Source organism: Carassius gibelio, chromosome A21 (assembly GCF_023724105.1).
Source record: "Carassius gibelio isolate Cgi1373 ecotype wild population from Czech Republic chromosome A21, carGib1.2-hapl.c, whole genome shotgun sequence".
Classification (NCBI taxonomy): domain Eukaryota; kingdom Metazoa; phylum Chordata; class Actinopteri; order Cypriniformes; family Cyprinidae; genus Carassius; species Carassius gibelio.
In genome coordinates, this window is record NC_068391.1 from 1,764,972 (window position 1) to 1,789,408 (window position 24,437).

Below are 24,437 nucleotides of genomic sequence, written 5' to 3' on the forward strand. Positions count from 1 at the left end.
TTCTTTTTGAGATTTTAGCAAGAATAAATCTGCTTCTACTTCTGCTTTTTTCTTCATCATAGTTGTTTCTCTTTCTGCATAATGTGCTTTAGCTTCCAGCTGCTTCTGCTTTAGTTCTCGCCCGAGTCGCTGCCACACTGTCTGATGACAGACTTGATCTTTGTCATGACTTGCAGCTAGAAGCTTGTGATCTAATCTCAAAGGCTTGAGAGGTATCTTTCTCATCATTGTGTGACTCCATACTTGATGGTGAAGATCTGTGCAGTGCAATGCAATGTAACAATGGCTGTGTCAATCTCTTTTTACTATTCTGTTCTGACCAATTACGTACTTTGAACAAAGGCTTAACAAGTAGCGTTCACTTTCAGAAAAGAACTCATAACTTTAATGACTTTGCTGGTGATCGTTCTTCTCACTTCTTTTATGTAAATCTACAAACAAGGAAAAATATTTATGAACATTATGTACACCTTTACATACACAGATATTGAAGAATGTCTCGCCCTCAGTCCCGCCCACTCCGGGTAACATCGGGCCCCTCCACACTGCTGTCATTCATTCAAATAGTGAGTCGGCCGCTGGATCAAGTTTACTCTTCTGAGGAGCTTCTGGAGCAAGTACTGTGAGAAGAGTGACTCGATCTGACTGAACCTGTGTGTGTTCAGAGGAAGAGCTCTGCTGACCCGCTGGACTCTGGGCTTCACTGACACCTGCACCATGAGGAAGGAATCCTGCTGCATGTTCACGTCTGGAGTCATCGGCGCTGTTCTCCTGATCATGGGAACCGGACTCTTTGTGTCCGGACTCTTCCAGACCTTGATCCACAACAAGCTGAAGGGGGTAAGAGCTGTCTTTGCTGAGGAACGGGACAGTTTATTATGTCAGATAAATATTATAATTTTATAATGTATATAGTATTTTTATAATTAATTTATTTTTATTTTAAAAAGCATGTGTTATTTTAATGTTACATTTGTATGATTACAGTGTTTTTTGTTAATATACTGAAATTGGTTCATTTAAATGTACATTGTGTATGGTTTAATGTGTAAAGTGTTTTGTATTATTTTGTAAAAACTTTTTTTTTTTTTTTTTTTTGGTAATTTTCAATTTTTATGGTATATTTAAGTTTTAGTAATGGTGAATCGAATTCTGAGAATCCACGTGTTTAAATGTACTTTACCTATAACAGCAGATTTTAATCATAATCTTTTGCAGACCTTCCTTGCAGCCATACAATAATAGTAATCTTATGCTGTGTGCCTTTAGACTAAATCATGATAACGCTTTGCATATACGTATAGTTTAACATATCTGTAGATTTGTGATAAGTAGTGTACAAGCTAATGATTATTACATTTAATGAGCCTTTCTACATGTGAATTTAATCGTCTGGCTACTTGAGGCCCCACATGTACATTGTAGGTATTTCTAACTGCGTATAGAGGAGTAATTGTAGTTAATCATTCTTGGAAATATTGTTGTTTTCACAAAATGTTTTAGGTCTCAGAAAGAGGAATAGAAACTGGGCGACACTTTTTAGGCTATTTTTGTAAAAGGCGAGATGTATATGATTGATTTCGCTCATGTGCATTTGAAACATGTCTTTTGTTCTGATGCACTATATAAGATGCGTCCGAGACCCTCCCTATAAGACTTCTCCTTTCTCTCGCTCTATTTTTGATCTTAGTTTCACTTCCTCTTTTATTAAAGGGTTCACCTGAATACTTTGACTTTCACAGGTTCTTATCCAACTCAGATACTTTGTATTCTTAGAAACTTTGTATTTTTAGGTACTTTGTTTTTCTAGATACTTTGTATTTTTTATCTTCTTTGTATTTTTAATAGTTTGGATACCTTTTTGGATACAGTTATATTATATTATATTAACTGTGGATTTGTATTTTTTATATTTGAAGTTAGTTATAATACTTAAGAATTTTGTCTCCAAGTTATGAAATGTAGTTTCATTTTTCTATAATTTTCTGAATACATTTTCATATTAAACCACCTCCACAGTCTGACTTGGATTGGATTCTGCATCAGTAAGGGATTTTTATTGATTTATTGAATAATTATTTGTTATTTTTTTAAATAATTTAATTCTATATTCCAATTTTTATGGTTAAATGTTTTTGGTTCTATATTTTTTTGTTTTGTTTATTATTATTATTTTAATTTTACATTTTTATGATTTTGATTTTGACCCCTTCATATGCTTAGATTTTTCTTTGATAGAGCATCAAGTAAATGTCACGTCTGCAGGAAGCACATGATCACTTGCTTACATCTGGATGTTTGGGAGAGTAAATCACACACACACACACACACACACACACACACTCACACATGTTTGTTTTTGTGAAAAGTGGGTTCATCCCTATCTCCCTTCACCAACCCTACACCTAACCCTAACCCTCACAGGAAACTTTGTGCATTTTTTACTTTCTCAAAAAAACTCATTCTGTATGATTTATAAGTGTTTTGAAAAATGGGGACATGGGTTATGTGCTCATAAGTCACCCTCTCCTTGTAATACCTGTGTCATACCCATGTCATTATACAGAGTTGAGTCCTGATATGACACAAAAACAAGAACACACACACACACACTCACATACACATACACTGCAGATGTTCTGGGAGTTTCTGATTGGACACACGTTCAGAGTTTTGATTATGGAAGAAAAATGTGGAAATCATGTTGATGACAGTAAAGAGTGAATCTGTCATCAGTAATGCAAGAAATTCTGAAACCAATGTACATTAAAAGGAATGAATACTCTTATTCATAGAGGATGCATTAAATTAATCAAAAGTGGTAGTAAAAACATTAATAATGTTACAAAAGTTTTTTTTAATTTCATATAAAAATTATAATAACAGTCCACAGTTTTACTGTTTTTACTGCATTTTTATCAAATAAATGCAGCCTTGGTGAGCAGAAGATATGTTTTTTAAAAACATGAAACATCTTTTTTTATTATCACTTACTAAAGTTAACTAAAACTAATAAATAAAAATTAATAAAAACAATATTGACTTTTATTAAATTTCAAACACCAATACATAAAAAAAAATCAAAAACATTAAAAAAAAAAGACAAATCCATAGTTACTGTCTTTCATATTTCTTGTAATACTTCCCGACTCCTGTGTGTTTCTGCTGCTGGCTTCTAATGACCTGATTGAGCCAGAACAAATACATTTTATCAACATTTGAGAAATTTGAAAATGTTAGATCTGAGCATGCAACAATGTAGCGCTGGAGGTCATGAGGTCGTGACCTAAATACTCGTCCTTGTCCAATTCCAGTGTGATTAATGAAGCAGACAGGATGTGATTTTGTCAACTCTCTTATACACTGAATTTAATTTTGTTTTAATTTACACAAATAATTATATTTTCTTGTTTTATTTGCAACTCTGAAAAACCAGTTTTACAGTGAATGACCTCAAAGTTAACAGATATGAACTAAAGCCACTAAATGTTTGATTGTGTCTCAAACTGAATAGAGTTTCACCTTCATTCACATGTTTGTGCTGTAATGTATAATATCCCTGTTGTGTTGTGTGTTCAGGAGATCACGCTGACAGAAGGCAGTAAAATTTTCGGCACGTGGAAGAATCCCCCGCCTCCGGTCTACATGGAGTTCTTCATCTTCAACCTCACCAACCCTGAAGAGTTTCTGGAAGGAAAAGCCAAACCTCATGTTACTACAATGGGGCCGTACACCTACAGGTACATCACCTGAACACACAGACGGCACGGTTTTCATGAAATCAGCGCTTGCTTTTATGCCATTTTACGACATTGCATTGGTCCGAAATCCCTCTGCACAGAGGTACATAACATGCCATGTCTTGTTACGTTATTGTTATGTTATTCTGTTTTATGTTATAAAACAACATTATGTAAAAAAAAAAAAAAACATTATGTTTTGCTATGTTATGTTTTTTCCCTAAGAAAACATAACATAAAAACATAATATAATATAACATAACTAAACATACATAACAGTCTCACGTAAAGCATAACATGTTATTTTATAATATTGTTTTGCTATGTTATTTTTAATTATAAAACAACATAAAATGTAACTTTAAGCATGATATAACTAGAGCATCACACAAAACATAACATTGTTTTGCAGTGTTATGTTTTATTATAATAAAACATTTAAAAAAAATAAAAAATAACCAAACAGCATAACATCAAATCATAAAACATATAACTTAACATGTTATGTTTTGCAGTGTTGTATTATAATACATAACATAACAAAAATTGACATCAAAACAACATACATTTTTTATAACAAAACAAAACAACATAACATATGAAAATATGGGCTGGTAAGCGAATACATTTTTTAATCTAATTAATTACATGATGTGGTAATTAATCAATCAAATTAATCGCACATCAAATATGGAGAAATTATTCCCAAAAGATAATTTAAAGTCATTGTTGTGTAAAGCATCAGACAGAGATTAAAGTCGGTTCAGCATGAAATATTTTGTTTGATAAAATTTATTACATATACTTTTTTGGACCATGTGAGCAAATGATGACAGAATTGTACACACATTTACACACATATATTTGTTTTTAATGTGTTTATAAAAAAATATAAATTATCAAATGTATGCTATCCCCCAAAAATTTTCATTATATTTTAATTTACTATATTATTATTGAATATATTTAGATTTTATTTATATTTGTGTGTGTGTGTATTTATAATTAGAAAATAATATTTTTAATATTCATGATAATCTTAATATATTTCTTCATTTTAATAATTTATCTTAAAAAAAAAACTCCTATTGAATTTTTAAATGTAAAATTTGCTGGAAACTGACACCCAAGTTTACTTCAGTTAGATCTGCTAATTTGCAGACGTTGATCATCTTTACTGAAGAATTATGTGTGCATTATTAAATACAGTTGCAGCCGAAGCTGAAGTCGTTTTGATGCGGTCTTGTTTTATTAGCGTGTTTGCAGTCATACTCTCCTCACTTCTGCAGGATCATTCATGTCACACCCTAAACAAATACCAAAGTCTGTGCTGTTAACACTCTCTAACTGTACTCCTCTGCATGGTTTGTTTGCATTGGACTTGATCTTAATTAAGAGGATAAAAGAAGACACTTAAACAGGAATCAATACGCTCGATGTTTAACCAAAGAGAGCGAAACACAAAATAACTTTCATGAATATATGCTCCACATTATGCATATAATTTTTTTCTACCCTACAATTATAAATTACATTATATAGCCATTCGTGCATAATTTTTCAATTTGCACCACCATCATTTTCATTGAAGTGATCATTGTGTTTCAGACTCACACATATATAATCACAATGTCAATAAAAGTCAATCTAGTTGTGTTATTTCTGCTCAGCTGAACTGTGTTTTGTTCTTCTTCTGTAACTCTAACTCGTTCCAGAGAGTTCAGGCCCAAACACAACGTGTCATTTGTTCACAACGGGACGAAGGTTGCTGCTTACACAGCCAAGATTTTCGTCTTTGAGCCTGAGAAATCAGTTGGAGACCCTTACGTGGATCTGGTGACAACGGTGAACATCCCAGCGGTGGTGAGTGTGTGTGTGTGTGTGTGTGTGTGTGTTTGTTTTATTGTCCAGTTGATCTGAGTCTCAGGCTCTGGTTTCCTCCAACAGGCCGTGATGAATCGGTTGAAAAGTCTAAGCTTCTGGGTATCCTCGGGAATCTCCTTGTACATGGGCTCCATCGGCACCAAAATGTTCATGACACACACGGTGCAGGAGCTGCTCTGGGGCTTCAAAGACCCCTTACTCACCCGACTGAAAACCATAAAACCAGAAACAGACGAATACTTCGGTCTCATGCTGCATGTGAGTCTCAGATCAGACGCGTGTCTGTGGATCCTTCTGTAGTAACATGTCACACACACACACACACACACACACACACACACACACACACACACACACACACAAACACACACACAAACACACACACACACACACACACACACACACACACACACACACAAACACACACACACACACACACACACACACTCTCACACACACACACACACACACCCTCAAAAGTTTTCTTGGCTCATCCCCAGGTTTCTTTGAGGGTTTTGGCTGTCTACATAGTTTTTCTACGTTTTTCTTGAGAAATTCAATCATAAGTGATAATGATAGTATTTAATTATCTTTACTGTAAATGTGTTTGTTTGTTAAAATTTTCTATCACTTCTGTGGACTCAAGTAATGTACTGAACAGTGTGTTTTGGATTATCTTATATATTCATATGTTACTGTAATGTGCATATAAAATATATTTAATGTACATATATAAAATTATATTTAATAATAATAAATATTGTATTACTAATGATTATTTTATTTAATATGAATATAAATGTATTAAATAAAATGTATTTTTATATAAAAATGCAATATATTTATATTGTTATATAATTTTTTTTACATTTTAATACATTTATAATATATATTATATATATATATTATACATTATATTAATTTATAGCAATCTTATTTACATATTGTTATCATTTGTATTTTATATCAAATATAGACATTTATTATAATTATAAAATAATATGATATTTATAATGTTATAAAATATATTTAACATTTTTATTGTTCTACAATTTGTATTTTGTCAACCGATAATGAAAAACGGAATGATCACAATGTATTTTTGGAGTACATTTGTCCTTTAACCACTTCATTAACATGACTAAATTAACAGAAAATAAAATCTTAATTGATTCAGAATTTATATATATATATATATATATATATATATATATATATATATATATATATATATATGAATTGTATTAAATGATTCAGTCCGACGGCCCATTTATCTTTTACACATAAATATGTGTAAAATATCTATATATATTTTTTACATTTCCACATGGTGTTGCACAAATTATCTTAATAAATGCAGGAATTTTTTTTTCATTATGTATCACTGAAGTCTTTACTGTTAATTAAAACATTAATAATTGTTGGTAGAATAATACAAAATGCTGCCAAACAATAATAATAATACATTTTATTTATATAGCACCTCCTAAAATACCCAGGGATGCTTTACATGAGGTAAATAACAGACATGAACAGCCACACAGCAGTCAGAGGTGAAATAATATGCAATAAACAAGATAAATTACAAAACAAGCATAGAGCAGAAATTTAAGGCAAGCAATCAATTAATAAACATTGTAAATATGTGAGTTTTGAGAGCAGTTTTAAACGTCTGGAGTAAAGAGATAACACAGAAATCTTGTGGTAGTTTATTCCAGAGCTAGGCAGCAGAAATGCACTATAGATAGACAGAATGTTTGTACTGCAAGCTAATTTTCAGAGCTCAATCTCAAATTAAGGGCACGGACAGAGGAGAATTAGTTCGGAAAGTTAAGAAAGTGCTAATCCATGAAAACTAAAACAGGAATCTTAAACTGAGGTGACACGGAGACACATATACTAACATACTCAGATCTATTATTCTGTACATGAATGTGTGTGTGTGTGTGTATATATATCGTCTGTTCTTGTGTTGTCAGAAAAATGGAAGTGATGATGGTGAGTTTGTGTATCACACCGGAGAGCAGAACTACCTGGACTTTGGCCGCATTTACACCTGGAAGGGAGAAAAGTAAAGTCCCAGATTTTCCTGAATGTCCTGTTTAATGAAGCAGAGCTGGAGAAGATTGACTTCATGTGCTTTGTGTCTCAGGATGGTGTCCTTCTGGAAAACCAACCAGAGTAACATGATCAACGGCACTGATGGCAGCTCTTTCCACCCGTTCCTGACCAAAGAAGAGCGGCTCAACGTCTTCACCCCTGACCACTGCAGGTAGCGGCCCTCGTTTGCATTCATGCACTCGTCAAGTAGCCAACCATATCTACACAGTGTCAGGTTATTAGACAGCCATCAGTGCTTTAAGAGTGATATTTTTGCTGAGATTGACACTGTCGACTATAGAAATGTACATGTTATGACTTCAAAACTTGCATGTGATGCATTTTTTCCTGCTTGTTTTGAGATCACATCCTTTGTAATATGTAATAAACTAAGACGACGTGCATCAAAGTTTTAGTGGAAAAAAGAACGTCTCGGTTACGTACGTAACCCTCATTCCCTGATGGAGGGAACAGAGATGTTATGTCGAACGACATATGGGGTCTCATTTGGGAGGCCAATCATCTCTGAGTTTAAGAGAAAACGCCAATGAAAATTGGCTAGTGGATTTAACATACCTGAGCTACTCCGTGTGCCACTGCCAACGGGGACATAACCTCTCTGTTCCCTCCATCAGGGAACGAGGGTTACGTATCTGTCGGTCACTACAAGTTATGTCGAACGACATATGGGGTCCTATGGAAAACGACACAACCTGAACACCGTCACAACCCTGTGGTGCTGCAATTGTCGGCAAGCCGTGGCATGCCCCAAAAGCTATACTTAAGGTTGTAACCTTCCCAAAGCCCCAGCGGAAATTCACTGACCTTGGTACCAAAGGGGCCAAAGGGGGATTACCTCGCTGCTGGAGAAGGCCATGCTGCTGTTCCGCCAACACAAAGTTAATGGAAGGGATTTCAACCTTCAGTGAAAGATTGCTTCAAATTTTCCCTATTTTTTCTTTCAGCTTGGCAAGACAATGGGGAAGCGAGCCTAGGAACAGGCCGCTACGGAGACCACATCTTACCCGTAGGGAGGTGGCATGTGGAGATACTGATATGGAATAACCCAGGGGGCAGTACTACATATGGAAGGGGTCTCTGAGGCAGGTCCTACTTTAGAGTAGGGATGGAATGGCTGCCATAAGAGACTGACAGAACGGGTCTGTCAAGGGAAGACACATGTTTGCCAAGAGGGAAACCTTACCGTGGAAAAATACATATATGGGATTACCTGTAGGGAATCAAGCCATATGGACACCTAGCCCAGTACAGGGGCTGACCGGAACTCCGGGCATACTAACACCAGCACTGGGCCTGGCGACAGACTGCTCCGCCAAGTCTGACTGCCGAGGGTGCTGGAGGATGCTCAACCAGATTGCGCCAACCGGGGAACTCTACTGGGAGAAGAAAGGCGCTTGCACCCCTGTGTTAGGGGGAGTGCCGCAGCAAGTGTGACACCCAGCCAGCCCTTCCCGCCAATTTACCTGTTACCCAACACACTGGAAGAAACTGTCTCTACACGAAGGTTGTAAAACCTCTTAGGTGTCGCCCAGCCTGCAGCTCGACAGATGTCTGCCAGAGAGGCACGGTGCGCCAGTGCATAGGAGGAGGCCGCACTCTGTGGGGAGTGGGCCCTCACCCCCAGGGGGCACGGCTCACCTTGGGAATGGTACACCAAGGTGATGGCATCCACTATCCAAAGATCTGGATGCGGGTGCCAAATGGTGCCAAGCCCCTGAGAGAGGAGGTCCCTTCTCAGAGGATAAGCCAGGGAGGGGCTGTCACGAGGAGCATGAGTTCAGAAAACCAGGTCCGGGTGGGCCAGTAAGGCTCAACCAACAGGACCTGTTCCTCGTCCTCCCTGTCCTTGCACAGCATCTGTACAAGCAGGCTCACTGGAGGAAACGCATACTTGTGTAGAACCCGAGGCCAGCTGTGTGCCAGTGCATCCGTGCCCAGGGGGGCCTGGGACAGGGAATAGTACAGCTGGCAGTGGGAGGACTCATGGGAAGCAAACAGGTCTACCTGGGCTTCCCCAAATCGACTCCAGATCAGCTGGACCGTCTAGGGATGGAGTCGCTATCTCCCGGGAAAGGTGAGCTGTCGTGTGAGCGCGTCGGCTGCACAATTGAGCTGCCCCGGGATATGGATAGCGCGCAGCGACATGAGCCACGTCTGACTCCAGAGGAGGGGATGGCGGGCGAGTTGGGACATGCGACCTGATCGTAGACCGCCTTGTTGGTTGATGTACAAAACAGCTGCAGTGTTGTGCGTGCGGACCAACTCGTGCCTGTACAGCAACAGAGGCCGAAACTGCCATAAGTCTAGATGCACTGCCAGCAACTCCAGACAGTTGATGATCCAAAGCAGTCAAGGTCCTGTCCTGAATCTGCCTGCCCATTGCATGTTGCGCCCAAGCCCGTGTTGTACAGTGCTCATCTGTTGTGACAAAAACATGTCGGGACATTTGTTCTAAGGGCACACCAGCCCGTAGAAAGACAAGATCCCACCAGGGGCTAAATCGGCGACACATCGGTGTGCTGGTGACGCGATGTGTACCGCGGCTCCATGCCCATCTCGGAGTGCAACCAGTGCTGAAGTGATCTCATATGGAGCAACCCGAGCTGCGTGACTGCAGCTGCGGATGCCATATGCCCCAGGAGCTTCCTAGAGGACTTCGCAGCCGGAAGTGACACGGGGGGCGCCGCTCTCCTGTGCGGTGCTCGGTGCGCTGGCCTCGAAGAACTCTCAGCACGTGGCAGAGCTTTTGTGGAGGATGCAGGGGGTTCCCACAATGACGGGAAGGCTGAGGCACTGCCCATGACGGAATGGTGGCAGCCTGAGGATCATGTCTGGGTGAGATGTGCTGTATGGCCTCAGTCTGACGTTGTTCTGTCAGGAACTGCTGGGCACAGCCCCTGACAGCATCACCACACAGGACAGCCTGGGAGATGGGAGCGTCAAGAAAGTGATCTTTGTCAACGTCTCTCATACAGACCAGGCTGAACCAGAAACGGCACTACTGGACCACCAGAGTGGACATCGCCTTCCCGAGGTTGTGAGCCACGCTCTACACCGAGCACCAATTGAACAGCCATGAGCACTCAGGGCTGGGCGGTGCATTCACCTCCATCCTGATGCTCACAGCTGCCTGGGCAAGCAAGGCTGTCAACTCTAGGTCCAATTCGGCAGTGGCGACAACACCCGAGGGGGGCCGCCCCACCATATCTTCATCCACAGAGGTCAATAGCCCATCTCCGATCCTGCAATCGACATCTGATCCCCGGCGGCAAACTGAATGACCTGTTGGGACTGCCATAAGACAGCCCAGCAAAATCACCCAGCAGCCGCACAAGACAAACACTGTGGAAGGGGCAAGAGGTCCATGGGGCATGGCCCGGCGAAGAAGCTCTCACTGTCACCTTCAAATCTCCTAGAGCACTAGCCGGAACGTGTAGTGACGGGAGGGGTCTGCTCCTTTCCCTTTAAGAAAAGAGAGAACCATCCACGAACGTGCCTTCAGCGTGCTGAATGCCCAGACATGGAAGACAACGCTCGTGGCCTATGTCAGAGAACAGGAAACGACCGCATCCAGAAGGACGCGAATGAAAAGGCGTCTTTAAAAAGACGTGAATCATCCGTGATTTGCTCTTTTAGGAAATCTGCTCTCTTAGTTGAAGCGCCCAGGGGAATCGCAGAAAGGGACACCACTGTTTGCGCCGTACTGTCAACCAGAACAGATTCCCGACACACAGCAGATGAATGAGGTAAAATGAGGTTGGGAAGTCGTGGCCTAATGGTTAGAGCGTCAGACTCGCAATCCAAGGGTTGTGAGTTTGAGTCTCAGGCTGGCAGGAATTGTAGGTGGGGGGTGGTGCATGTACAGTGCTCTCTCCACCCTCAATACCACGACTTAGGTGCCCTTGAGCAAGGCACTGACCCCCAACTGCTCCCTGTGTGCTGCAGCATAAATGGCTGCCCACTGCTCTGGGTGTGTGTTCACTGTGTGTGTGTGCGCACTTTTGATGGGTTAAAAAGCAGAGCACGAAGTCTGAGTATGGGTCACCATACTTGGCTGTATGTCACGTCACTTTCACTTTCACTCACACATGGTTTCACGAGAACAGACTCCAACCCTGGAATGTTTTCAAATCACTTTGAACCTAGTTGAACATCAGCAGCGGACCCTTGGGTTATTGTGCTGGCGGGGACAGCTGTCCTTGTCCTTTTCCTCTGACTCCTCACCCAGATTTTTAAGGGAAAGGTGGATGCAAGAATGGCTCACATAACCTTTGTACATGGTTTAATCATGCTGGGAAAATAATTTCCCCTAAAATTACTGAACACTTTTCGTGTAACTGGAAAGCAGGTGTAGTTATCTGCACATAAGATGATATTTGATGGATCTTCTGCAGGTCCATCCACATGCGCTTTGAGAAGGAGGTGGAGCTGAAGGGCATCCCAGCATACCGCTTCACACCGCCCCGGGACACGCTGGCCAGCGGCAAGAACAACCCGGAAAATGAGGGATTCTGTGTGACACCAAATAAATGCCTGGACGACGGCGTGCTGGATGTGTCTGTGTGTCGGAATGGTGAGGTGCTGCATTTAGACTGGCACTCTATTAATTTACTAACTGCTTACTTTCTTTAAAAAACCACTAGCTTCTCTAATCTTTTTGTATTCTATTTGTGTTCTTTTTATTTATTATACAATTAACAAAAGCAAAAAAGGCCTCTTACACCGGCTGGTTTTTATATAATAAAAAAACAACCTTGCTATGTGTACCGCATTAAGCTAACTGAGACTTGTCACAGCAAATATTGCCCTTTTCTTGATTTTTGCTTCTTTTGCCCTCATTTGTAAGTCGCATTGGATAAAAGTGTCAGGTAAAAGACTAAATGTTATTGTTGTTGTTTCAGGGGCTCCTGTCGTCATGTCTTTCCCTCACTTTCATCTGGGTGATGAGAAGTATGCCCAAGCTATCGATGGCATTTCTCCGGTGCATGAGCATCATCAGACCTTTCTGGATCTGAACCCTGTAAGATATGTTATGATATGATAAGACACTTTGAAGTGTTTCAGTGTCTCGTTCTCGAATGTATTTTTTTTCCTTTCTGAAGTTTTTGTGACATAATTGGTTTGATTGCTGCAGTCTGGCTCAGATTTCTGACTTTTCTTCAGACTATGGGAGTGCCTGTTCGTGCCATGAAACGAACCCAGTTCAACATTCAACTCGAGATAGTTAGTGGCTTTCCGTGAGTGGGGCTTTCCTGTTAGATATATTTAATCAGGCCGTGTTGGTAAGCAGCCATGAGTGTGAGTGTATGTTCTATAGTTTTAAAGCTGAAGGTCTTTGTCCTTTGTTTCCTCAGGTTGACCAGGAATCTCAACAACACCATCTTTCCCATTTTGTTTCTGAATGAGGTCAGAAGAGTGTCAGAAGTTTCCCCTGAATGGGATGATTTAGTAACCAATGTTTTCTTTTGTGGAACTGAAGGTTTTCTGATGTTTTTCAGTCTGTGGTGATTGACGACGCTTCAGCGGCGAGGATTCAGAAGCTGCTGCTGATCGTGACTCTGGTGTCTCATTTCCCGCTCATCCTCGTGTCTCTGGGAGTCATTCTGGTGCTTGTCTCCATCATCCTCGCCATTCGCTTCTATCAGAACAAGGTAATAGCTAGAGGTGCTCCGATCACGATCGGCCGATCGTTAATGCGCATCTCGTCAGTAAAGCCAGTTTTCTAATCAGCGGTTAATTCCATCAGGTGCGTGATTTCACATAGAGCAGCTGTTACTACACAGAGCCGTTGTTAACTGAGAAGATGGGCCAATAAACGCTGAAAATTAACGTGATTTGCGCATCTTCTCTATTAACAACGGCTCTGTGTAGTAACAGCTGCTCTATGAGAAATCACGCACCCCTAGTAATAGCAAACACCTCAGAACACCCTAAAAACTGCCTAGTAACACCCTAGCAACTTTGGTTTTCTCATTTCACCAGAACACCCTAGCAACTGCCAACAACCACCCAGAACACCCTAGCAACGTCCTAGTTACACCCTAGCAACTTTAGTTTTCTCATTTCCTTAGGACACCCTAGGAACCACCCATAACACCCTATCAATTGCCTAGTAAAACCCTAGCAATTCTTTTTTCATTTCGCCGGAACACCCTAGCAACCTCCTAGTTACACTCTAGCAACTGCGTTTTTTTTCAGGTCAGCAGTTCTCAATTCCAGTCCTCGCACCCCCCAGCTCTGCATTTTTCACATGTTTTCTCTTTGTTAACACACCTTATTCAGATCATCAGCTCGTTAAAAGTGAGCTCCATGCTTGAACTGTTCACAGTGACATGGTCCCTATACAGTGTTCCTTGCTCCCTACTCTGTTGAAGTTAACATCACTTCGGAACATTCATTCACAGATTTGCGCTGCTCAAGTGGCATACACTCCACAGCAGGTCACCTTTCAACGGAACCTACGCCCACTCTCTCCAACACACCTATCCTTCACTCTCTCATTTTTCAGCTCTGGACACGAACAGTGCTACGGACACGCTTTGCTCCACTTTAACCTCTTGCTTGGACAACTTTTGCCCACTGTCGTCTAGACCAGCATGCACTCCCCATCTGCCCCCTGGCTGTCCGAGGTGCTCCGTGAACATTGCTCTGAACTTAGGGCTGCAGAGAGGAAATGGCCGAAATCAAGAAACTCTACCGACCTCAGTGTGTATCAGTCTCTCCTCTCTTCCTTCTTTACAAATGTCTTCACTGCTAAAACATCATACTACCACAACAAAATTAACAACTGTTGTGACGCTCGGACACTCTTCAAACCATTCTCTTCTCTTCTTAATCCACCTCATCCTCCATCGACTCTTACAGCTGATGACTTTGCATCTTTCTTCACAAATAAGGCAAGAACCATCAGTGACCAATTCTCCACACCGCAGACGATAACTTCACAACGACTAATGCACACTCTCTCTCCTCCTTCTCTCCACTCTCAGAGATGGACATTTTCAAACTTATCCTGTCTGATCATCCTACTACTTGTCCACTTGATCCGATCCTCACTCACCTCCTTCAAGCGATCTCTTCTTTAGTTATACCTTCACTTACTCACATTATCAACTCACCTCTTCACTCTGGGACAATTCCCTCAGCATTTAAGCAGGCTCGGGTAAGCCCACTGCTTAAGAAACCATCTCCAGCTCTTCTAGAAAACTACAGTCCGGTATCCCTTCTTCCATTCACTGCAAAGACACTTGAGCGAGCTGTGTTCAACCAGCTCTCTATGTTTCTTACACAGAAGAACCTCCTGGACAGCAACCAATCTGGCTTCAAAAGTGGCCACTCAACTTAGACTGCTCTGCTCTCGGTTACTGAAGCCCTGTGACTGGCAAGAGCAGCTTCAAAATCCTCAGTACTCCTCTTACTGGATCTGTCTGCTGGTTTTGACACCCTTAATCACCAGATTCTCCTGTCCACCCTCAGAACGATGGGCATCTCTGGAACTGCACTCCTGTGGTTTAAGTCCTACCTCTCAGATAGATCCTTCAAGGTGTCTTGGAGGGGTGAAGTCACAAATAACTTGTTCCTCAAGGCTCAGTACTTGGACCTCTTTTCTTCTCCATCTACATGACGTCATTAAGACCTGTCATTCAGAAGCATGGCTTTGCCTATCAACCTGATGCTATGCTGATGACACTCAACTCTACTTCTCATTCCAACTAGATGCTTGCATTGCAGCCTGTCTGAGTGACATCTCTAGCTGGATGAATGACCATCACCTTCAGCTCAACCTTACTAAGACCGAACTCCTGGTGATTCCAGCTAACCCATTGTTTAATCACAACTACTCTATACAGATGGGTTCGTCAACCATAACTCCTTCCAGGACAGCCAGAAACCTAGGAGTTGTAATTGATCATCAGTTAAGCTCCACAGACCATATTGCTACAACAACCCGGTCCTGCAGATTTGCCTTATACAACATTGGAAAGATTAGACCCTTCTTGTCAGAGCAAGCCACCAAACTTCTTGTCCAATCACTGGTTCTCTCCAGACTGGACTATTGTAATGCTCTCCTGACTCTTCCTGCATGTACTATCAAGCCTCTGCAATTGATCCAGAATGCAGCAGCGAGGGTTGTCTTCAATGAGCCAAAAACAGCTCACGTTACTCCTCTCCTCATCAGGTTACACTGGCTTCCAGTAGCCGCTCGCATCAAATTCCAGGTACTGATGCTTGCCTACAGGTCGACCACTGGCACAGCCCCCAATATACCTAAGCTCACTAGTTCAAACTTATGCACCCTCCAGAAGTTTGCGTTCTGCAAGTGAACGACGCCTTGTGGTGCCATCCCAAGGAGTTTCAAAATCACTCTCACAGACCTTCTCCTGGACTGTGCCCAGCTGAATGACCTCCCAATCTCAATCCGAACAGCTTAGTCTTTTCAAAAAACATCTAAAGACTCATCTTTTTCGCCAGCACTTAACCAACTAATACTAGCACTTACCCTTTCTTTCCTTGTCTATCATATTCTTGAAAAAAAAAATGGCTATGTGTTCCGTGCTAGACTAACTGAGACTTGTCATGGCACTTGTTTACTGTTGTGGTTCTCTTGTAGAGCTGTAATCGGGCCTTTTAAAGTTAGGCCTGACAGGCCCCGAGCCTGACAGGTTTCGTACATTTTGATTGACAGCTTTTTTAAAGCCCGAACCCGTTTACAGCCCGACATTATTCAAATGTGCGCATGCACACAGCTCTTTTGCCTTTTGTCAACAATGAGTAATTTATTCATGTTTTAACATAATTTGCTCATAACTAGTAGACTAGACCACTTGTAAGTTGGAATAAAGAAATAAAATAAGTCCTCTGTGACATCGTAACATCTCCGCATTCTAGACATAGGCTCATTTAACCTATAAATAGACCAACGCACCAATAAAAACAAGTCATTTAAAAAAAATTAAATTAAGATAAATTTTAAATTAAGATGGGTATTTGGCAATAACGAAATTAAGATAAAGGCTCCGCCGGATTTGCTTTATTTAATAAAAAGATAATGCCAACATTAGCGTAAATACTCTGTCAACATTATGCATTTAAGACTCAATGAATATTTAGTTATCATTTGAAAAACCTTTACTCACAGAGATTAGGCTAGGTCTACATGTTTTTGTGGAGGAAAATGATTGAATTCTCTGTAGATGTCTTCAGCGCGTTCCTGCGCTCACTGATGGTGCGTCATTATTCACTCATTATTCTCATTATAAACATGGTCAAAACTTTTCCACACCTCAGAGTTTGCTTTAGTTGCTGGTGCAACCAAAACGTAATCACCAGAGGCAAGCCTCCGTTACACCTGCTCAGCATTCATTTTCGCATCTTTCTCGCGCTAATCGAAACACATCACATGACCGCTCGTTTACCTTGCAAACCGGAGCGCAAGCCCAAGCCCGGCCCGAGCCCGCGTAAGATGATAGAAATTAAGCCCGAACCCGACCGAACCCGTCGGATCCCGACGGGTCCCATCGGGTTCGGGCAAAGATCTTAAGCTCTATTCTCCTGTTGGTATGATTGCTTCTATTGTTCTCATGTGTAAGTTACTTTGGATAAAAGCATCTGCTAAATGATTAAATGTAAATGTAAATGTAAATGCAACGTCTTCACACATGTACATTTAAACTCACGTCTTGCACCAGAGTATGTGAGCGGAGTGGAGAAGCAACAATTTCCCCGCCACGCTACAAGCATTCAAAAATCACTCCGCTTCTGTTCACCATTTCCCACTCCTCACTCCACTGACCAAAAACACTGCTCCGCAGCTAAATTATTTCACTATGCTTGAAAAATCTGTTTTGTTCAGAAATGATATTAGTTTTTTTGATTGCTAAACGACAGTGGGCACAACTGGAGTCATGTGCAAAACTCTAACTACAGTCTGCATAGCAGCAGTTCATGTTTCATTGCTTGTAGTTTTCAACAGTTTTCAAAACTCTACACACTTATCCCACGACTTTAACCACAACCTGCATAACACTGTGGATTTACAGCAATTTGTTCAAATGCTAACACACTGCTGTCAAAACTGTGAAGCGCACATTCAAAAGAGAAGAGATTTCAAACACTGCCGATTGCAATGTCAGGATTTGCCCTGAAACTTATTTGTTTGAATTACAGTATGTACTTTTAGTTTCTACCTTTTTTTCTCATTACTGTAATTCCATAATTTACTACAGAATATTGAAGCAAACTGCTAATTTTCATTTACCTTAAAGAATTATGTTCTAAAAATTTAAATAAACCATGTGAAAGAATGTCACTCTTTTCTTTGAAGAAATTGTTCAAACTGTGTAGGTGAAAAGTGAGTATTTTCTGTATTGGTGTTTGATGCTAGTGTTTCTCCTCTCGGTGTGTTCCGGGTGACGGTGTGTGTTATCTCAGTGAGGGTCGTGTGTAGTGTTTCTCCTCTCTGTGTGTCCCGGGTGACGGTGTGCGTTATCTCAGCGAGGGTCGTGTGTGGTGTTTCTCCTCTCGGTGTGTCCCGGGTGACGGTGTGTGTTATCTCAGTGAGGGTCGTGTGTGGTGTTTCTCCTCTCGGTGTGTCCCGGGTGACGGTGTGTGTTATCTCAGCGAGGGTCGTGTGTGGTGTTTCTCTTCTCGGTGTGTTCCGGGTGACGGTGTGTGTTATCTCAGTGAGGGTCGTGGGTGGTGTTTCTCCTCTCGGTGTGTCCCGGGTGACGGTGTGTGTTATCTCAGCGAGGGTTGTGTGTAGTGTTTCTCCTCTCTGTGTGTCCCGGGTGACGGTGTGCGTTATCTCAGTGAGGGTCGTGTGTAGTGTTTCTCCTCTCGGTGTGTTCCGAGTGACCGTGTGTGTTATCTCAGCGAGGGTCGTGTGTGGTGTTTCTCCTCTCGGTGTGTCCCGGGTGACGGTGTGTGTTATCTCAGTGAGGGTCGTGGGTGGTGTTTCTCCTCTCTGTGTGTCCCGGGTGACGGTGTGTGTTATCTCAGTGAGGGTCGTGGGTGGTGTTTCTCCTCTCGGTGTGTTCCGAGTGACCGTGTGTGTTATCTCAGCGAGGGTCGTGTGTGGTGTTTCTCCTCTCGGTGTGTCCCGGGTGACGGTGTGTGTTATCTCAGTGAGGGTCGTGGGTGGTGTTTCTCCTCTCTGTGTGTCCCGGGTGACGGTGTGCGTTATCTCAGCGAGGGTCGTGTGTGGTGATTCTCCTCTCGGTGTGTCCCGGGTGACGGTGTGTGTTATCTCAGTGAGGGTCGTGTGTGGTGTTTCTCCTCTCGGTGTGTTCCGAGTGACGGTGTGTGTTATCTCAGTGAGGGTCGTGTGTAGTGTTTCTCCTCTCGGTGTGTTCCGAGTGACCGTGTGTGTTATCTCAGTGAGGGTCGTGGGTGGTGTTTCTCCTCTCTGTGTGTCCCGGGTGACGGTGTGTGTTATCTCAGTGAGGGTCGTGGGTGGTGATTCTCCTCTCGGTGTGTCCCGGGTGACGGTGTGTGTTATCTCAGTGAGGGTCGTGGGTGGTGTTTCTCCTCTCTGTGTGTCCCGGGTGACGGTGTGTGTTATCTCAGTGAGGGTCGTGGGTGGTGTTTCTCCTCTCGGTGTGTTCCGGGTGACGGTGTGTGTTATCTCAGTGAGGGTCGTGGGTGGTGTTTCTCCTCTCTGTGTGTCCCGGGTGACGGTGTGCGTTATCTCAGCGAGGGTCGTGTGTGGTGATTCTCCTCTCGGTGTGTCCCGGGTGACGGTGTGTGTTATCTCAGTGAGGGTCGTGGGTGGTGTTTCTCCTCTCGGTGTGTTCCGGGTGACGGTGTGTGTTATCTCAGTGAGGGTCGTGTGTGGTGTTTCTCCTCTCGGTGTGTTCCGAGTGACGGTGTGTGTTATCTCAGCGAGGGTCGTGTGTGGTGTTTCTCTTCTCGGTGTGTTCCGGGTGACGGTGTGTGTTATCTCAGTGAGGGTCGTGGGTGGTGTTTCTCCTCTCTGTGTGTTCCGAGTGACGGTGTGTGTTATCTCAGTGAGGGTCGTGGGTGGTGTTTCTCCTCTCGGTGTGTCCCGGGTGACGGTGTGTGTTATCTCAGTGAGGGTCGTGGGTGGTGTTTCTCCTCTCTGTGTGTCCCGGGTGACGGTGTGTGTTATCTCAGTGAGGGTCGTGGGTGGTGTTTCTCTTCTCGGTGTGTTCCGGGTGACGGTGTGTGTTATCTCAGTGAGGGTCGTGGGTGGTGTTTCTCCTCTCTGTGTGTCCCGGGTGACGGTGTGTGTTATCTCAGTGAGGGTCGTGGGTGGTGTTTCTCCTCTCGGTGTGTTCCGGGTGACGGTGTGTTTTATCTCGGCGAGGGTCGTGTGAGGTGTTCCTCCTCTCGGTGTGTTCCGGGTGACGGTGTGCGTTATCTCAGTGAGGGTCGTGGGTGGTGTTTCTCCTCTCGGTGTGTTCCGGGTGACGGTGTGTGTTATCTCAGTGAGGGTCGTGGGTGGTGTTTCTCCTCTCGGTGTGTTCCGGGTGACGGTGTGCGTTATCTCAGTGAGGGTCGTGTGTGGTGTTTCTCCTCTCGGTGTGTTCCGGGTGATGGTGCGTGTTCTCTCAGTGAGGGTCGTGTGCAGTGTTTCTCCTCTCTGTGTGTTCCGGGTGATGGTGTGTGTTATCTCAGTGAGGGTCGTGTGTAGTGTTTCTCCTCTCGGTGTGTTCCGGGTGATGGTGTGTGTTCTCTCAGTGAGGGTCGTGTGTAGTGTTTCTCCTCTCGGTGTGTTCCGAGTGGCGGTGTGTGTTATCTAAGTGAGGGTCGTGTGTAGTGTTTCTCCTCTCTGTGTGTTCCGGGTGATGGTGTGTGTTATCTCAGTGAGGGTTGTGTGTAGTGTTTCTCCTCTCTGTGTGTCCCGGGTGACGGTGTGTGTTATCTCAGTGAGGGTCGTGGGTGGTGTTTCTCCTCTCGGTGTGTTCCGGGTGATGGTGCGTGTTCTCTCAGTGAGGGTCGTGTGCAGTGTTTCTCCTCTCTGTGTGTTCCGGGTGATGGTGTGTGTTATCTCAGTGAGGGTTGTGTGTAGTGTTTCTCCTCTCTGTGTGTCCCGGGTGACGGTGTGTGTTATCTCAGTGAGGGTCGTGGGTGGTGTTTCTCCTCTCGGTGTGTTCCGGGTGATGGTGCGTGTTCTCTCAGTGAGGGTCGTGTGCAGTGTTTCTCCTCTCTGTGTGTTCCGGGTGATGGTGTGTGTTATCTCAGTGAGGGTCGTGTGTAGTGTTTCTCCTCTCGGTGTGTTCCGGGTGACGGTGTGTGTTCTCTCAGCGAGGAGTGTGTGTGGTGTTTCTCCTGTCGGTGTGTTCCGAGTGGCGGTGTGTTATCTCAGTGAGGGTTGTGTGTAGTGTTTCTCCTCTCTGTGTGTCCCGGGTGACGGTGTGTGTTATCTCAGTGAGGGTCGTGGGTGGTGTTTCTCCTCTCTGTGTGTCCCGGGTGACGGTGTGCGTTATCTCAGCGAGGGTCGTGTGTGGTGATTCTCCTCTCGGTGTGTCCCGGGTGACGGTGTGCGTTATCTCAGCGAGGGTCGTGGGTGGTGTTTCTCCTCTCTGTGTGTTCCGAGTGACGGTGTGTGTTATCTCAGTGAGGGTCGTGGGTGGTGTTTCTCCTCTCGGTGTGTTCAGAGTGACGGTGTGTGTTATCTCAGTGAGGGTCGTGTGTGGTGTTTCTCCTCTCTGTGTGTCCCGGGTGACGGTGTGTGTTATCTCAGTGAGGGTCGTGGGTGGTGTTTCTCCTCTCTGTGTGTTCCGAGTGACGGTGTGTGTTATCTCAGTGAGGGTCGTGGGTGGTGTTTCTCCTCTCGGTGTGTTCAGAGTGACGGTGTGTGTTATCTCAGTGAGGGTCGTGTGTGGTGTTTCTCCTCTCTGTGTGTTCCGAGTGACGGTGTGTGTCATCTTAGTGAGGGTTGTGTGTAGTGTTTCTCCTCTCGGTGTGTTCCGGGTGACGGTGTGTGTCATCTTAGTGAGGGTTGTGTGTAGTGTTTCTCCTCTCTGTGTGTTCCGAGTGACGGTGTGTGTCATCTTAGTGAGGGTTGTGTGTAGTGTTTCTCCTCTCGGTGTGTTCCGGGTGACGGTGTGTGTTATCTCAGTGAGGGTCGTGTGTGGTGTTTCTCCTCTCGGTGTGTTCCGGGTGACGGTGTGTGTTATCTCAGTGAGGGTCGTGGGTGGTGTTTCTCCTCTCGGTGTGTTCCGAGTGACGGTGTGTGTCATCTTAGTGAGGGTTGTGTGTAGTGTTTCTCCTCTCGGTGTGTTCCGGGTGACGGTGTGTGTTATCTCAGTGAGGGTCGTGTGTGGTGTTTCTCCTCTCGGTGTGTTCCGGGTGACGGTGTGTGTTATCTCAGTGAGGGTCGTGGGTGGTGTTTCTCCTCTCGGTGTGTTCCGAGTGACCGTGTGTGTTATCTCAGCGAGGGTTGTGTGTGGTGTTTCTCCTCTCGGTGTGTCCCGGGTGACGGTGTGTGTTATCTCAGCGAGGGTTGTGTGTAGTGTTTCTCCTCTCGGTGTGTTCAGAGTGACGTGTGTTCTCTCAGTGAGGGTTGTGTGTAGTGTTTGGCTGCACTGAGCCTGTTTTGAGCCGTGTGTTAAGAGTTGTGTTGCTTGGAATGAGTTTTGCAGGTGATGTGAACTGTTTAGCTCAGGTGACTGTTGCTAGTGCAGACTGTAATTAGAGTTCTGCAAATGTAGCTCCAGTTGTGCTGACTGTCATTTAGCAATCGAAAAAACTGTAAGATAACATGGGCTAGATGTATATGTTAATATATGAAATTGTTCCTGGTTTGAATCTGGTTGATCATGTGATGCTTCAAACTAGTTCAAGGACTGAAACATGCTCTCCTTAAATACATGAACTTGTTTTCCTTGTGTTTGTGTAACTCCTATTACTATAACTAATATTTGATTTTGTATAACTTGTACTAAATCAATCTTGTCTTTCTTATCTCTAATCTTATATGTTCTTCTTTTCAGCCGTCTGCAAAGAAAGACACATCATTCGCTCCTGTCAGCGCGTGTGCAGCAGCGCAAGTGGACGATCAAGACGGAAAAAATGGCACTTATATCGGCATGACACCTGTGGACAAGTCTTAAGCGGCTGTGTGTGTGTGTGTGTCACAGGTGCTTTCACTCTCACTTAATGGTCACTCATCTGTTTCATTTCATATTTATACACTTCTACACAAGCGACATTAAAACTGCTGTCAGGGATTTTTTGGAAGAGTATCACAGATCAATTCGAACCCAATTGCAGCCCTCGCTGTCCACTGATCACACTACTGAAATAATGTGATGCATATTTGTCATTCATAATAAGGCCAGATTTCTAAACAACTAATCTGCATTTATTAGATGTATTATGTTTTCAAGATGCATTTATTAGCACCGCTTAGAATCAGCATAAATCTGTTCATCTATCTATATATAAACATGGTTGAAATATGACTAGATGTTGAACAAGCAATTTTCAATGAAATGCATGAGATTGAAACAAATGGTATTTTGCTGATAATAGATATATAAACCTTGTATATAAAACACATTCAGTTTCATTTATAACTGACAAATATGCATCGTATTAAGTTTATTCCATAGTGTCATTCAAATCGTATATGCATTTCATAAATCTTAAATTGAAACCTTTTTCACACATGACGTGTTCTTGCATTTAAACAGAATATAGAAAGTAGTTTTACCTTGACATGACTGACCGCAGCCAAACACACACATGTGACAAACAATAACACAACCCGTCCTGTGTGAACCAGCCACATGTGACTGAACCTGCTGTGCCTTTCATCATGAAGAGTGTTATTTCAGTGAACAGCTGATTCATTCATAAGCTTAAAATGCTAAAGTTGTTGATTTGATGTTGTGGAATATGTAATCTAACGTTAATTTCGTTAATAACGTAATGTCAGACATACACCCTTCTCTGAACGTGATCTTTGATCCTCAAACACTGAACGCAGACGACTGCCTGAATGATTTTAGATGAGAATTGTTCTGAAATGAATATAATCTATAAGTATTATTAGACAGCAGTATTGCAATGAGCGTGCACTTCTTTTACTATTACTGAACTAATATTTCAGGATCTTTTCAAAGTTTCAGTCCTTTTATTTAATGCCTTCTGCATCTGTCCAGCTCTTGGATTTTAAGATTCAGACTGCACAAATAATTGTACAGTTTTGTATATATATGAATTTTCTTTTTTGATGGATTTATACGAAAATATAATAAAAAGTCTCTCTGAAAGGCATATATTTGGTCATTTTTGTGTTGTATTTGTTATTTTTTCATTTTTTTTATCATATAATAATTATTAAAAATAACTCCTCTACTTCTGATATAGTTTTCTTTAATAACCAAAAATGGCAATAAATAGATTAACTTGTTTTATTCAAGTCAGAAATAATTCATTTTCATTCAATTCATTTTTACCCCAACCCCCACCCACCAAAGAAAATATATATATATATATTTATAGAATTTTGTGGGTTAAATCAGGTACAGAAATAGTGCTTTAAGGAAACAATTGCAGGTTACCACTTTTTACAGTTCACTTGAAACTGTTGTTCAATTTTATTTTACTGATAAACTACTTGGATACAAAGTAAATGTAAATAAATGCACCTTTATGTAATAAACGTAAATATTAAATGTGATAAATGCAAATGTACAAAAATGCAAATGAACTAAAAATAAA

General features: G+C 42.6%; 2 protein-coding genes across 2 annotated transcripts in view; both read left to right on the forward strand.

Annotated features, from left to right (window-relative positions):
• scarb2b (scavenger receptor class B, member 2b) overlaps positions 1 to 23,990 on the forward strand; it is a 59,598-nt gene extending 35,608 nt beyond the window's left edge. The window contains exon 13 of the transcript XR_008149107.1: positions 23,099 to 23,990. The gene's annotated coding sequence lies outside the window, so the exon portion shown is untranslated. The remainder of the gene's footprint in view (positions 1 to 23,098) is intronic.
• Positions 197 to 23,990, forward strand: LOC127941569 (lysosome membrane protein 2-like). Its single transcript, XM_052536773.1, has 13 exons — positions 197 to 212; positions 510 to 840; positions 3,580 to 3,740; positions 5,456 to 5,603; positions 5,688 to 5,882; positions 7,604 to 7,695; positions 7,777 to 7,896; positions 12,140 to 12,318; positions 12,647 to 12,765; positions 12,909 to 12,982; positions 13,100 to 13,151; positions 13,244 to 13,396; positions 22,703 to 23,990. The coding sequence occupies exons 2-13, from the start codon at positions 718 to 720 to the stop codon at positions 22,820 to 22,822; spliced, it is 1,536 nt and encodes a 511-aa protein (XP_052392733.1). The 5' UTR covers positions 197 to 212; positions 510 to 717; the 3' UTR covers positions 22,823 to 23,990.
• Positions 23,991 to 24,437: the final 447 nt, after the last annotated feature.